We start from the raw sequence: 14191 nt of genomic DNA, 5'->3' as shown, positions 1-14191 counted from the left end.
GTCCACAAGACTTCACAAGAGTCCAAGCCACACAAAAGCAATTTAAAAGGCTGCTCAGGATTTATTAGTTTCCATTAGACGAGTACAAAGTAAACAAAAGCGTTACCAAGGTTGCGTGGGAGGGGGAGTTGTAGCTGCATTGACAGTAAGAGTAGAAAAAGGATTCTGTAGATTAGGTTTCTTTAAAGTTGTTGGTTGTTGTTATAAAAATCTACATCTAAGAAGTACTCGAAGCAGCCTATCTACTCTACGGGGAGGGGGAGTGGAAAATGGGCTCCGACTCCTAGCGCTCAGATCAGAAGCGTCAGCCAGGGAGGGGGCAGCCTCCTCTTCACACGGAGGGCCCAGGGTTGGACTTGCTAGGCTCGCTGACGTGACGCTTCCTCATCACTTCCTGAGCCAGGCCACATGTGATCACACCGTTTGCCACCTGGAAAGTTCCTGAGCTGCAACATTGAAAAAAAGAAACAGGGGAGGAAGAAAAGGGAAAAAGAGACAGACAGGTCAGGTGAAGGTATTATCACTACAGGCTCTTTCCTACAATCCTACTGCTGTGTAGAGTGAAGAGTCATCGTCATCCCCCCAAGTCCAGCTGCATGCAAGTAGGGACCCCCTTTTACACACTGAGCTGAAGGCAGAGGCACTGGGTGGTATAGCTAGCAAGAACAAGTTTACTACCCCATCTGTTGAACGTGTGTGTGTGGGGGGGGGGAATGAGTGAAAAGGGCTTAAGCAATGTGTAGTCAGGCACGAACCACTGTTCAAACCTGCTGGGGGGGAAGATGGGAAAGAAGAGAAAATCCAGGGTGGGGCAGGAAAGGATGTTGCTTTCACACACACGCGCACACAGCTTTCCAAGGTCTCCATCTCACCCACCACCACTAAGCATGCAGGGACACCCCTGTCTGCACTTTCAGTCAGAGACCCACTTACTTCTCTGGGGATTCCGATACTGTTGTCATGACTGGATGGGTTGGCTTGCCAAAGAAAAAGCTGGCCCACCAGTGCCCAGGGTCAGACTTGGGAAGACCTAGAAAGCAGAAACACTTTGGTCACAGCTGGCCAGCAGGAAACACGAAATGCTGTTCTCAAAAGTGGTGCAGCAGAAAGCTAGTTCACAAGAAGTTTCAAATACAAAACATCACTTCCCATTTCACTCGCCCACTCCACGGTCATGGGAGGTTAACGTAACAGAGTTAACAGTGGGATCAGCTCATAATAAAGCCTCAAGCTTTGCTGGATATTTCTTCTTAGCAGTGAAGAGCCTGAGCCAGACTTACACTCCAATCCTATGCATTTCTACACCGAACTAAGTCCCACTGCTGTCAACGGGGCTTTCTTCCAGGCAAGTATGGACAGGATTGCAACCTTAATGTTCTTTATGAAAACCCAGTTACTCTAGAATTGATTTTTCCAAACTATGGTCTAGACCAGGGGTGTCCAAACTTTTTGGCAGAAGGGCCACATCATCTCTCTGACACTCTGTCGCGTGCGGGGGGGGGGTTTAATTTACATTTCAAATTTGAATAAATTTACATAAATGAATATATTAGAGATGGAACTTCTATAAATGAATGAAGGTCTTGCAGTAGCTCAAGGCCTATAAAAGGCCTTGCACAAAGCAAGGCTGGCCTTTCCTTCACTGCCACTGCTGCATCACAGACATGAAACAGCAAATAGTGGAGGGAGCCCTCGTCCCACAGCTCAGGTGAGAGGTCAAACAGTCGTTCTCATGCTGAGAGCAGTTGCGTCGGGACAGCATGGGCTCCAGCAAGTCTCCAGAGGGCCAGAGGCTCACTGGAGACTGGGGGCTCCCTGAGGGCCTGATTGGGAGCCCCCGAGGGCCACAAGTGGCCCCCGGGCTGGGGTTTGGGCGCCCCTGGTCTAGACAACCCCAGGGTTCTCCATCTACAGTTGGGGAAGCTTCACCAAAGGACAGCTTTCCCAGTAGTATCTTTCCCAATGGGCATCTGCTGCAGGGAGCACTGGGGATGTTCTAAAAAATGGTTGGCAACCTTCAGTCTCGAAAGACTATGGTATAAGCCTACAGCACCTGGTATTCCCAGGCAGTCTCCCATCCAAATATTAACCAGGCCTGACCCCGCTTAGCTTCCAAGATCAGACAAAATCAGGCAGTTCCATGCAATTGTAAGTGTAGAAATAATGAGGCTCAAAAGGCCCAGCCAGTGACCTACATAAATCAACACCCTAGAATATTTTCCTGGACTGGGTTGCCTCCCCCCCCCCGGGTCAGATCTGCAGCTTAGGAGTCCTCCTGGACTTGCCCCCTCTGACCTTGAAAACCAGGGATGTGGCTATAACCAGGAGTGCTTTTGCCAAATTTTAGCTGGTGTGCCAGAAGTGCCCATTCCTGAAGGAAGCAGATCCAGCTGCAGTAATCCATGTCCAGGTCACATCACATCTGGACTGCTACATGGGACTGCCCTTGAAGATGACCTGGAAACCATAGCTGCAACTGAATGTGGTGGGGCCCCGTGGGCTGCCTGTATCATGCCAATGCTTTATCAACTGCACTGGTTACCAATACATTTCTGGGCTCAAGTGCTGATTTTAACCTGTGAAGTCCAATAAAGATTGAGGTCTTGTTATTTGAAGCACCACCTTCTCCCACATATAGCCAACAGTGCACTCTGCTCTTAATGGAAGCTCTGCTTCTTGTTCCATCACCTGCTGAGGTTCGGCTGATGGGGATGCAAGACAGGGCCTTCTCAGCAGTGGCACTGAGATTGAGCCAGCCAGGCATCCCTAGAGAATGAGTTTCACAATGCATGTTTATGTAGGCAATAAACTCATTTATTCCACCTAGAATGAAACAGGAAGGCACCTACTGATGCCTGCAATGTTTCTTCTGCACATTGGTTTGATGATTTGTTTATTGCCTTCCTGTTTTCTATTTTTAAACTTTTTCTTTTAAGTGAGTGATGGGTTGTTTTTGAACTGTTAGCTGCCCTGGTGGTCCCTTCAGGGGTGCTGGTGGAAGGATAGGCTATAAAAGTTTTCTTAATCCAGATACCATCTGAAAAAGACCACATGACATGGCAAGCTGCTCTTATATCATTTAATGGTTTTATTTATAATGTTTTTATCAACTGTATATTTTGTTACGAGATACACCGCTTTGAGTATAGGAAAAGCAGTATACAAATCTTTTAAATAAATACAATTTCATAGCAGTTTAACAAAATCTACTGCCCATTGCTGGAAGGGAAGGACAGCCCAAACACCAATTTACCGACTTAGTGGGAACTAGTTTCAGAATTTCTGCGGTTTCCATTTGAAATGTGAATTATTTGCTAACCATGGCAACAAACAAACAGGAAGAGAACAATTTCTTTCCACCTTCCTGGGAACAAGGAGGGATTTTAATCTGCAATTAAATCTTGATTAGCTGATAGATCAAATTTATTCAAGGAGCAGCCATATATAATCTTCTTACTGCATTTTTACTCTTAGAGACCTTTTTCAGTGCAAGAAGCAGATTTTATCAGTGCCTGAAGGCAATAGCCCCACAGTTTGGGCTATTTCAGGGTACTTACCCGGATGGTGAGGGATCACTTCCCCAGAATACTCAGCACTTCCACAGGAGCTGTTGCTTGAAGTGGAACCCAGACGCCCTGCAACACACATCACACACCTTGTTAGGAGGAGTATGTACTGCTCCCAGTATTAGCCCTAGCCTATCTCTAGTCTGGGGTGGGCAGGAGATCAGATAGCACTCTTGATACAACAACCTACAGTGATAAAAACCCAGCATTTCCTCTTAAAGTCCAGCCACGGCAGTGCCCAAATCCTCTTTCCAAAGATGCGCAGACCAAGGTACATCAGCATCTACTTGCTTTGAAAAAGCATATCCTGCCTTTCTCCCTCTAGGGGCCCAATGTAGTTTATACAAAATTTGTTAAAAACAATACAACCACAAGATACAATCCAACAGACACCAAAAAAGCAATTATGACAAAGCACCAAAGAGTGGCTAACTCTTTGAATCAGGAAAGCCCAGCTGAAAAATCCAGGTCTTCAGTCTCTGGAGAACAAGACGTTGTTCCAACAAGAAAGCCTTCTCCACCAGCCTAGCCTAAGAAGGCAGCTGGATATGCAAGACAGGCTCTTCCAGATTTTAAGGATCAGTAGATTCATATGGAGAAAGGCAGTTCTTCAGGATCTTGGTCCTGAGCCATCCAGTAACATCTGCCAAAGCTTCCAACCTCGAAACAGGCCTAGGCAGATCAAAAGAATGATGGGAGCAGCCGCACTTCTCATTCACCAACAAAATGCAATAAGGGGAGCCTGCGGGTAGAACACCAAGCCTGGAGCTAGGAGGAGCTTCTCTGGTAGGTAATGAACAGGGTAGGGGGTGACTTTTAAAGCCAACAGCCTCTCAAAAAGCCAGCATTCCAGCAGAGACTGTATGAGACAAGCTGAGCTTTTCACCCTCCCGCCCAGCATCTGCACAGCCAGAAGTCCATCATTTCAGCTACACTGGATTTGCTGCCATCAGAAAGCATTTCACATCATGATATTGTTCTGTGCATGCAGAAGTACTTTGGATTAATACAGATTATTGACCTGGGCTCTGCTTTTACAGTTATTGTGCAGTTCTGCATGGGTGGGATCGTGTTATACATGGATTTTTTATACATGGATTTGACTCAACACGAATGGCCACTGCAAATGAGAAGGAATGTGCTGATCCTGGGGAAAGGGAAGAAATCCATCCCTAAAATCACAGTTTAAAAACTGCTTTTCTCACTATTAGAGAGAGAGAGAGAGAGAGAGAGAGAGATGCAGACAATCATTCCATTCTCCAGTTGAGCCAGACAAAGGCAGGGGGTCCTTTGCATTTCTAATTGCTGACTCCCTCTCTACAACAGTAAGAAAAGCTATTTTAAAACCACAATTGTAAAGGGATGCACTTTTTAATTTTTTTAACTGCTTTTGTTTAACACATTTTATGGTATCAATAGGGTGTCCCAGAATCAAACCCCTGCAGATGTCAAGGTACAATCTTATTCCATTAGGAGCAACGGAGGGGCAAGAAAACCTGGAAGTGGGTCTTTAAATCTATTTTTCCAGTTTCTAGCTGGTAGGCTAGGCAGATCCAGAACAAAGCAGTTTCATATGTTCAGAAGCACTTTGAATTACAACTTGTCCAGCCATGCAGGAGCTGTACACAACTTCTGTTCACAAAAGCCGTAGTTCTCAAAACTGAGCGGGGAAAAGGGGAGCCCCCCCTCCACTTGTTCCCCTGCAGCACCAGCTACAATGACTGATTACTACACTTTCCAAGAACACATCATGCTTGGAGCCAGAGAAAGATAAACAAGGTCACTCTGCAAGCAGTCGTTTGCTTCGTGTCAAATAAAAGTGGACTTTGTTTAGCAAAACCGTTGCATCCTGTACAATGTCTTCCCTCCAGGCAAGTGCTTAGAAAAATTCCCTTGGAGAAGGGACAAACCGAACCATGGACTGTGTTTGGAAGCCTAAAATTCATGGTGACTACCTAAAAAGGTTCCATCCCATCTGTCTTAACTGAGAGCATCCCTTGCACAAATGTTTCCCTTCTTAGGGTGCAATCCTAACCCCTTACATCAGTGCTTCCCAGCACTGGCATAGCAGTACCAATGGGACATATGCTTCACCCTGCAGTTGGGTGTCACTCATGGAGGCCTCCTCAAAGTAAGGGAATGTTTTGTTCCCTTACCTCAGAGCTGCATTGCCCTTATGTCAGTGCTGGAAAGCACTGACATAAGAGGTTAGGATTGCGCCCTTAGTCACCAAATGGAGAGCAAGGCTGAGCTATTTACCACAGGATACCATAGGGCATCAGGACATGGTCCATTTAGTGATCTATTCTCGTCTGGGATCTTGAAGAGCTTTCCCAGCCCGGCTACCAGAGATCCTGGAGATGACATGTATTGACATTTGAGGCTCTGCAGGCAAGGGGCCTCCCCACACTTACTTCGGTAGTAGTCATGAGTTGCCACAAGGGAGCCGCTTGACGGGATTGCTGCCATCTTTCTCTGTTCTTGTGCAGTTGTAAACCCTGAGACACAAAATGGGAGCCCGTTGTCAGTACACAGAACACAGGAAATAGCCATTCCAGAATCTCTCAAGAAGTAGGTTTGCCATCTTGTGTTTCATAAGATCAAAGGATAAATACTGGGAGTTCCCATTATAAGTCCTCAACTTCTGTAGGTGGATCAGGCCCGGGAAGGGGGGTTGGATTTGGTGTGGACTGCTGCACCCACTTCCCTCTCAGGTCCAGTCCACCTCTCAGGCTATGGAGGCAGTTCCAAGAGAGGCAAAAAAAAAAAAAAATGAGGTAGTCACTCGTGAGAAAAGTAGGAAAGCAGAACATAGCCAAGGAGTTGAAGGAAGGAAAACAGACAACAGGACCGAGTCAGAAGTACTAACAGGGCAGGGATCCACATATATCACTCAAGATCAGTGGTGACTCAGTCATCCCTTCCCACCACTCTTTGTGGGACAGAGAATCTCTCTCACCTATTGGTCCAGGGCATGGAGCAGTGCTTTAAGAAGCTTGGAGTAGAGCATCCAAGTGTGCCACTGGCACCCCTGTACAGCAGCCAGGGCAAGTGCCTCTGTAGAGGGACAGAAGGGAAGGAGCCAAGTGGGAACACAGCTGCTAGGTCTAGACCAGGAGTGTCAAACATAAGGCCTGTGGACCAAATGCCACCCAAGAAGCAATTTATCCAGTCCCCGTTATAATTGGGCTTTTCCCACATTGGTAATTGGGCTCCCTCATATCCTGAAAACACAAACAAGATTTACTCATTTTCTCTTTTGTCATTTTCAACTAATAATATTTCTAAGCAAGAACGAAGTGCTTATTTCTGGCCATCATCTGTTTAATGGCTTCTGGCCCTCAGCAGACACCGTGAATGCCAACTTCAGCCCTCTACAGTTCAACATCCCTGGTCTAGACTCTAGTCTGTCCATTGTACCTACTACTGTCACTTCAATTCTATGGCCTAGCCCTTGTAAACGTGTAAAGGGAGTAATGATAGGGCTGATTTTCACAGTTTAAACCACACAGCCAGTGCTTTGGTTGCAGGCTTCATAGCCATAAAGTGACACCTGCTGCCCACATTTAGCAGCTATGAACTATGCCCTCATTGTGTAAAACAGAGGAGAACTTCCAGTGCCTGGCAGCCTTTTCAGTGGCAGGTTAGGGTCACTTAGCAGATGATCAACACCCAAGGCTCAGGCAAATTCAAGAGACAACACATCAGTTGTGTGCAAAGAAGGAAGTCACTGGCTGAATAGAGCCAGGCCTCAAATACTTTGGTTTAAGAATTCCAGTTGGCATTTTTGGCTGGTCTGTATCTTCCCTGAATGAGATACACATCAAATTTCACTCTGGCATAATACACTATTGTATATTTCAAGTTTGAGTAAGGGCAGGACAAGCCATTTACACTACATTATCCCATCAGTAAAGGTTTCTTTTGAGAAAAGGGGCCCTCCTAGACCCAAGAGGAATAAATACTACATGCTCAAACAGGCAGCACCAGTACACAAACACACCCTTCGAAGCAGACCGTGCCACATAATCTCAAATACTTGAAAAATAAAAGATAAACACTGTGTTTGTACTGCAAATATAGGAGAGGAATCTCCAAAAGTACAGGTGTCAGCATGGCCTCTAATACGTACCTTCTTCCCATGCCTTAGGAAAGGGGTACCCACATGTGGCCCTCGAGGCCTCTCAATGAGTCTCCAATGGGCCTCTGGCCCTCCAGAGATTTGTTGGAGCCCACACTGGCCAGACACAGCTGCTCTCAGCGTGAGGGCGACTGTTTGACCTCTCGACTGTTTGACCTCTCGCGTGAGCTGTGGGATGAGAGTTCCCTCCACTGCTTGCTGTTTCACATCTGTGATGCAGCAGAGGCAGCAAAGGAAAGGCCAGCGTTCCTTTGTGCAAGGCCTTTTATAGGCCTCGAGCTACTGCAAGACCTTCATTCATTCATATACGTTCATCTTTAATATATTCATTTATGTAAATTTATGTAAATTTATTCAAAAAAATTTTCCCCAGCCCCCGGCACAGTGTCAGAGAGACAATGTGGCCTTCCTGCCAAAAACTTTGGACACCCCTGCCTTAGGAGATAGGATTACTTAAAAGCTACAAGGAAATTGAAAGTTATTTCTACAAGACAGACCTGTACAGGAACTCCTCACTTATCCGTTCTTTCAATGTCATTTTATTATAACATTGATGACACTGGCACCACCCTGTTGGTCCACCCCTGTTCTCAAGCCACTGTGGACTCAAAAAGGGGTCCCACCCTTCCCGCCACTGTCCCACCTGCTGCCCATTCTTGCTAGAAAGGGCGTGCTGCTAAGTGTGCCTCACTCAGCAGGGTCCTGGGGCATGAGAGACAGGTGGGACTGCACATCTTGCTCTGCTGGCAGAGTCTGGGCCTGCCAGGCCTTGGTGAACATGTTGTCATCACATAAGCTGGGAAGGGAGAGCCCCAGTAGCTGTCGGTTGCCTCTTCCAGGTTTGGTGGGGAAGCATCCTTTGTGCTGAGCCGTGCCATAAGTTGCTGCATGGCGACTTCACCAGGCTGCCCAGGAAGGGGGCGTATTGTTTAATGGATATGTACATGACAATATACGTATGAAGTCCCCATGCAGCAATATCTTATGAGGTAACCTTTGTTCCCCCAAAAATCACATTTTCCAGTTTTTTCTTGTAATTGTCACGCCATACAACATGTGTGAACCCAGTTTCAGTTAAAATCACAGTTTCTAAGAACTTATTCGAGAATTTTAAGGGAGGACTTACTGTACATCTACCATCTGCACAGAGTTAGCACATCAACCCACATTATGTTATCTTTGAATCACCATTTTCACACTCCTAAGAATAAATACCACGGATGCCATTGTTGTGTGGGGAGAGGCCATGGTCCTCAGAGGACAGCCCCTTCAGCAAGACTGCCTATGAGAAACTCATCTACAACTTTTAAGTCTGAATCTCCTCCTGTGAATGGATAGGATATGTCTTGTCTGTCAGATAATTTAAACATTGTATTTTGAGACTTTTTGCTCATGCTCCATTTACAAGTATTGGACACTATCACTTGGTAAGGAGGTATAAGGGACAAGGGTATATTTGAGTTGAAGTGTCACTAGTGCTTTAGCAACTAAAACTAATAACCTGATGAAATATTTGGAAATTCACATTACTTTGCTCATGTTTTCACAGTTCACTCTCTGTGCTTAACATAGGTGCTGTGCAATCATGGAAGGGGTTTTGGTCAAGGATGCACTGCAGCATGGATTTCTATTCCTGAAACATTTAAGCTGTTGTATTTTCTGTAAACCGCTCTCACACACCCCAAAAAACTGCTTATCTGTTGCAGATATACTGGCTGAGCCTAGCAGTCAGATGTCAAAGCCATTTTCACAGCTCCAGTACTGGCCAACTGTGAGTTACTGAGACGTGCAACATGGTCGAATTATAGCCTACTGCACACAAAGTTGTGAATTCACTGTATGTTCTCACTAGCTACATTCTTTTCCGCTGGAATGGCACAAGCTCAACCCACTACCCAAAATGGCTCAAATAATGGGGCAGGGTCAGCCTTGGGAGCTGTGGGCCTGAGCAGAAACCATTTTTGTGGGGGCCCCAGGTTCACAGCCAAGGTCTGTAGAATTGTAGGGGTAGAAATAAAATGTATTATACACTTTATATCTCAATGGTTAGAATAGAAAGCAATCAAAATGTGTGCTTAAAAACTGCATGTGAGTTAATGGACCAAACGGATCTAAGCACATTTTAATATAAAATTACTAATATGCAAGCCTATAAGTAAGCAAACAAAAGATACAGATTACTGTTGAAAAGTAAATAGTTGCATATTTGTCTTTTAAACTTTTTCAGAGAAATAAGTTTTCATGCTGCTCTATAATTTAAAAAAAAAATTCAAAATATAAACAGTAAACACACACTACTAAGAACTCAGAAAAAAATTAAAATTGTTGCTGTTCTCTAAAACCTGCAATGTTAGGTGTCCATTGAAATGTGTTTTTTATATTTATTTTTCACATGTTTATACCACCCTTTGTCCAAGGAGCTCATACTTCTCCCCCTTTTGTCCTCACAACAACACTGTGAGGTAGGCAAGTCTGAGAGATAGTGTCTAAGCCAAGGTCATCTAGGAAGTTTCATGGCTGAGCAAGGCTTTGGACCCAAGTCCAACTCCCAAAACACTGCACCATCCTGGTTCTCAGCATTGTCATATGTTATTTGACAAGACTAGAGTAGATTACCCTAGCAGGGGGTCCCCTTAAGCAAAGGATACAATTGGGAGCAATTGATCCAATTGGTTTGAAGCTGGGCCAGTAATGGAGTATCCCACCATGCTATATATTAAGAACTAAAGACGCTTGCCACTGATGGAGAGAGGGGGTATGTTCCGAGGGCATGCTTGTTAGGAGGGTGGAAGATGGAGAACATAAGAACAGCCCCACTGGATCAGGCCATAGGCCCATTTAGTCCAGCTACCTGTATCTCACAGCGGCCCACCAAATGCCCAGGGAGGGTAGGGGGAGATGAACAGCCAAGCCATCAGTGATGGTAGTTATAGTCACCACAACACCATCCATAAGGGCAGGGCTTCTCTTTTCTCAGACACCTGGAACAGAAGCCATTCTATTTATGGGGGGAAAATTAAGAAAGAATGCCTCAGCAGGGCAGGGGTTTAAACCCCGGTGATGCCAGTCATACAAGGTCTACTCCTACCCACTTTGCTCCATCCTGGTGTCTTCCAGTCACACTAGAGCAAATGCTGGAAACCCATTTTATACCCAAGAGTCTCCCTGCCTGCAGTGGCATAGCTAGAGGGGTGCAAAGCACTATGTTTTGCAGGGTGCCTCACCACAGCAGACAAGCAGCCCCTCCCCTTCTGAGCCATTCTGGACAGGAGGGGAGCAAAACAGAGGCAATGGCTTGCACATTGTGGTGCAGCTCCTTGCAAAACTGTGCTTTGCACCCCCACTAGCTTCGCCACTGGTCCGAAACCTCCAACACCCCTTCCAGGCTTGTGCCACTTTTCCTGGGAGTTACTGTGTGAACTATCCACTAGCTAGAACCCACTGGACAAGACAGCCATTTGAAGCAGGTTTCAAGCACAGGCCAAGCTGGGTCTTTTCAGCTTCAAGAGCATGGGTGTATTATGGCACAAAAGGCTGATGACACTACAGGAAACTAGAGATCTGGTTCATACCAGTTTTTCCTCCCTTAAGACACAGCCTACTATCGGCAGAGATAGCACAGGCTGCCATTTCCTTTCATGGGGGTGGGGGGAATATTCAGACCTAAAACTAATTCTCAAGGTGCCAACATCTCTGCAGAAGGACACACCAAGTGCCTAAATATCACAAGAGATCAAGAAAGTGTTTCAATACAAGGTCTTTATAAGGGGAAAAAAAATGTTTGACTGGTTTGCCTTAGGCAGATGCAATGCTTTCAGGAGTGGGTGGAAGAGACTTTCAGGCCTTTTGTCTCCCTCGCCTACTGATTATTTTCCAGCCTGGAGTTTTGGGGTGGGGAGAGTCTGCACAGCCAAGCTGTGCTGCCAAGAACCGGCCTGAACTGGCCCACTGCTGCTGCAATTCATGCTTATGGAAGCTCCCCCCCCCCCCCCCACAGCCCAGGCTAAGCATTCAACTCCAAGCAGGATCTGCCTTGACTTCTCACCTGCTGAACCAGCAGATCTGGGGGGTGCAAACCTGCCACAAAAATTTTGCAAACAGCACACTGCTCTTTGGGCACAGGTAACCCCTTGCAGGTTCAGGTGAGATGGCCACAGAGTACCCAGTTCCTGTCCAGCTGTCAGGAGGGCCCTAAACAAAGTAAACACCATTTCCTCCCACACAATCCAAATTAAATGTTACTTCTTTCAGGAAAAGGAAGACATGCCAACAGGATTGCACTGCTGGTTTGCAGAAAGGCCAGTTCTGGCAAAATGGCTTGCAAGGAGAGGGGGGCAAATCAACTGCGCCTTTTAGGTTACAAGAGCAGAAAGCCAGAGGGAGACACTTGGCTGAGGTTGCATTAGCCTTGAAGTGAGTCTACATGCAGTACCTCCCCTTTCATAAAAAGCTGGCCAGACCCAGAACAAAGGTTGCCCCCCCCCCCCAACAAGCCACCAGCATAACCCAGTTTACAGGTTGACATTTCATTCCACAAAGAGTGGGCTGCTCCAGCACTTTTGCATGGCAAACCTCTCCTTACTTGGGAGTAAGCCACCCCCCCCACAAGTCCAGTGGAGACTTCTGAGCAAATATGGACAGTTAGCACTGCAAGTCCCTCTTGTGTGCAAATGGGACCTCGAGCCCAATCCCAGGCAGAAATACAAGTCTCATTGAGTTCCATCAGGCTGAATCCCAAGTAAGAGTGTGGAGAGCATTACAGCCTTCCACTCCTCTTGTGTGTATATATAGGATCACAGCCTTCCCATCTCAAGGCAGCAGGCTCCAGTAAAAGGTTGCAGCGGAGGCCCCTACTTTCACTGGTTAGGGGGTTTAAAATGAGAGGGTGGGCCGCTGTGAGATACAGGAAGCTGGACTAGATGGGCCTATGGCCTGATCCAGTGGGGCTGTTCTTATGGGAGCAGGAGGGACATGCGTCTTCCAAACGAGCCACCAGTCAGTGGCGTAGCTGGGGGGGCAAAGCACTAAGTTTTGCAGGGAGCCTCACCACAGGATGCAAGGGGCCCCTCTCCCAGGAGGGGGCAAAGCACTAAGCTTTGCAAGGAGCCTCACCGCAGGGTGCAAGGGGCCCCTCTGGGGGGGGGGAAGCACTACAGGGAGACTCACCGCAGGATGCAAGGAGTCTCTCTCCCGAGGGGAGGGAGCAAAGCACTAAGCTTCGTAGGGGGCCTCACGGCAGAGTGCAAGAGCCCCTCTCCCGGGGGGACACACTAAGCTTTGCAGGGAGCCCCACTACAGGGTGCAAGGGGCCCCTTTCCCGGGGGGGGGAAGCACTAAGCTTTGCAAGAAGCCTCACCACAGGGTGCAAGGGGTCCCTCTCCCGGGGGGGCGCGGAAGCACTAGGCTTTGCAGGGAGCCTCACCGCAGGGTGCAAGGGGCCCCTCTCCCGGGGGGAGCACTAGGTTTTGCAGGGAGCCTCACCGTGGCGTGCAAGGACCCCAAGGTGAGGCTCCCTGCCAAACTTAGCGCTTAGCCCCCCCCCGGCTCCGCCACCAGCCAGCCTCCCCCGCAACCCCTCCCCCGGGGAAGCCACGCACAGGTCCGGGCGCCCTCCCGCTCACCTTGGCTGTCCTTAGTGCTGCGCCCGGCGGAATCCTGGCAGCTGGCGACCACAGGTGACCTGGCTGCAGGCGAGCAGCGCTAGGCGACCGAGCCCATTTGCAAAGGAGATACTGGGAGTGCACTCCACGTCCACGGGAGCCGCGAGGCCGAGGGGGTTTGGGGAGGAGCGCCGCCGCGCCGCCTTATGTAGCAGGGGCGGCCCCGGTGACGCGGGCTCGGCTGACACCTCCCGGGGGCGGGCAGCTCCTGGGCTGAGCTCAGGGGAGGGGACGGGACTGCTTTGGAACGGCTCCCTTCGCCAGTCCAGTTGCATTCCTTGCAGGCTCTTCCATGTGACCACTCTCGAGGGGAGTGACTTACAGCCCAAGCCTGCGCCTGTCTACTCAAAGTCAGGACCATTAGAGTCAATGGGGCTTACTCCCAGGTCAGTGAGGACCTAAGCTTCCCCAGCGCCCAGGGATGCTGTGGCACCGAGTGACCGCCGCATCACACTGGGCAAGGGAAGCACCATCGGGTCCCCTTGCGGTAAAGGAAGGAATGCCCACTTACCCCGTGCAAGACCCGGGTGGACCCAATGCGTCTCCTTGGTTCTGTGCCCGGTTCAAGGAGACCCCTGTGGGGTTTCCCAGCCCACTAGGGGTGTTAGGATATGGCAGTAGGGCCTGCTGCCGTCTCCGTCCCCCTCCCAGGCTTGCTCCTCTCCTCGCTCACCCAGTTCTGCCCCCTCTCCGCCCTTCCCCTGCCCCTGAATGCCCTGCCACCAGCTGTGGCCTCTGGCACCGTGGCCCTGAACCAACTGCCCCTGCACTTCTACCTTTGGCAGAAAGTCTTACAGCACTTTTCACAACAGTTGGGCCAGTGT

At 48.3% G+C, this 14191-nt stretch overlaps 1 protein-coding gene across 1 annotated transcript; it reads right to left on the bottom strand.

Annotated features, from left to right (window-relative positions):
* Positions 1 to 41: 41 nt before the first annotated feature.
* On the bottom strand, positions 42 to 13503 carry PPDPF (pancreatic progenitor cell differentiation and proliferation factor). Its single transcript, XM_066625178.1, has 5 exons — positions 13329 to 13503; positions 5981 to 6064; positions 3558 to 3635; positions 934 to 1030; positions 42 to 446 (listed from the first exon to the last, which is right to left on the bottom strand). Exons 2-5 carry the CDS (start codon positions 6033 to 6035, stop codon positions 332 to 334), a joined length of 345 nt encoding a protein of 114 aa, XP_066481275.1. The 5' UTR covers positions 6036 to 6064; positions 13329 to 13503; the 3' UTR covers positions 42 to 331.
* Between the last annotated feature and the right edge of the window lie 688 nt (positions 13504 to 14191).

The sequence above is a fragment of the Tiliqua scincoides genome, chromosome 4 (genome assembly GCF_035046505.1).
Source record: "Tiliqua scincoides isolate rTilSci1 chromosome 4, rTilSci1.hap2, whole genome shotgun sequence".
Taxonomy (NCBI): domain Eukaryota; kingdom Metazoa; phylum Chordata; class Lepidosauria; order Squamata; family Scincidae; genus Tiliqua; species Tiliqua scincoides.
Note: the sequence above shows the minus strand (reverse complement) of the source record. Positions and strands in the feature narration are given on the sequence as shown.

What these genes read in the sequence shown, in the direction of transcription:
- PPDPF (XM_066625178.1), bottom strand. Translation starts at nt 6,035, where the DNA reads ATGGCAGCAATCCCGTCAAGCGGCTCCCTTGTGGCAACTCATGACTAC. An exon ending in AGTGATCCCTCACCATCCGG is followed by an intron (nt 1,031 to 3,557) that starts GTAAGTACCCTG and finishes TCTGCTTTCTAG; the next exon opens with GTCTTCCCAAGTCTGACCCT. An exon ending in GTATCGGAATCCCCAGAGAA is followed by an intron (nt 447 to 933) that starts GTAAGTGGGTCT and finishes TCAATGTTGCAG; the next exon opens with CTCAGGAACTTTCCAGGTGG.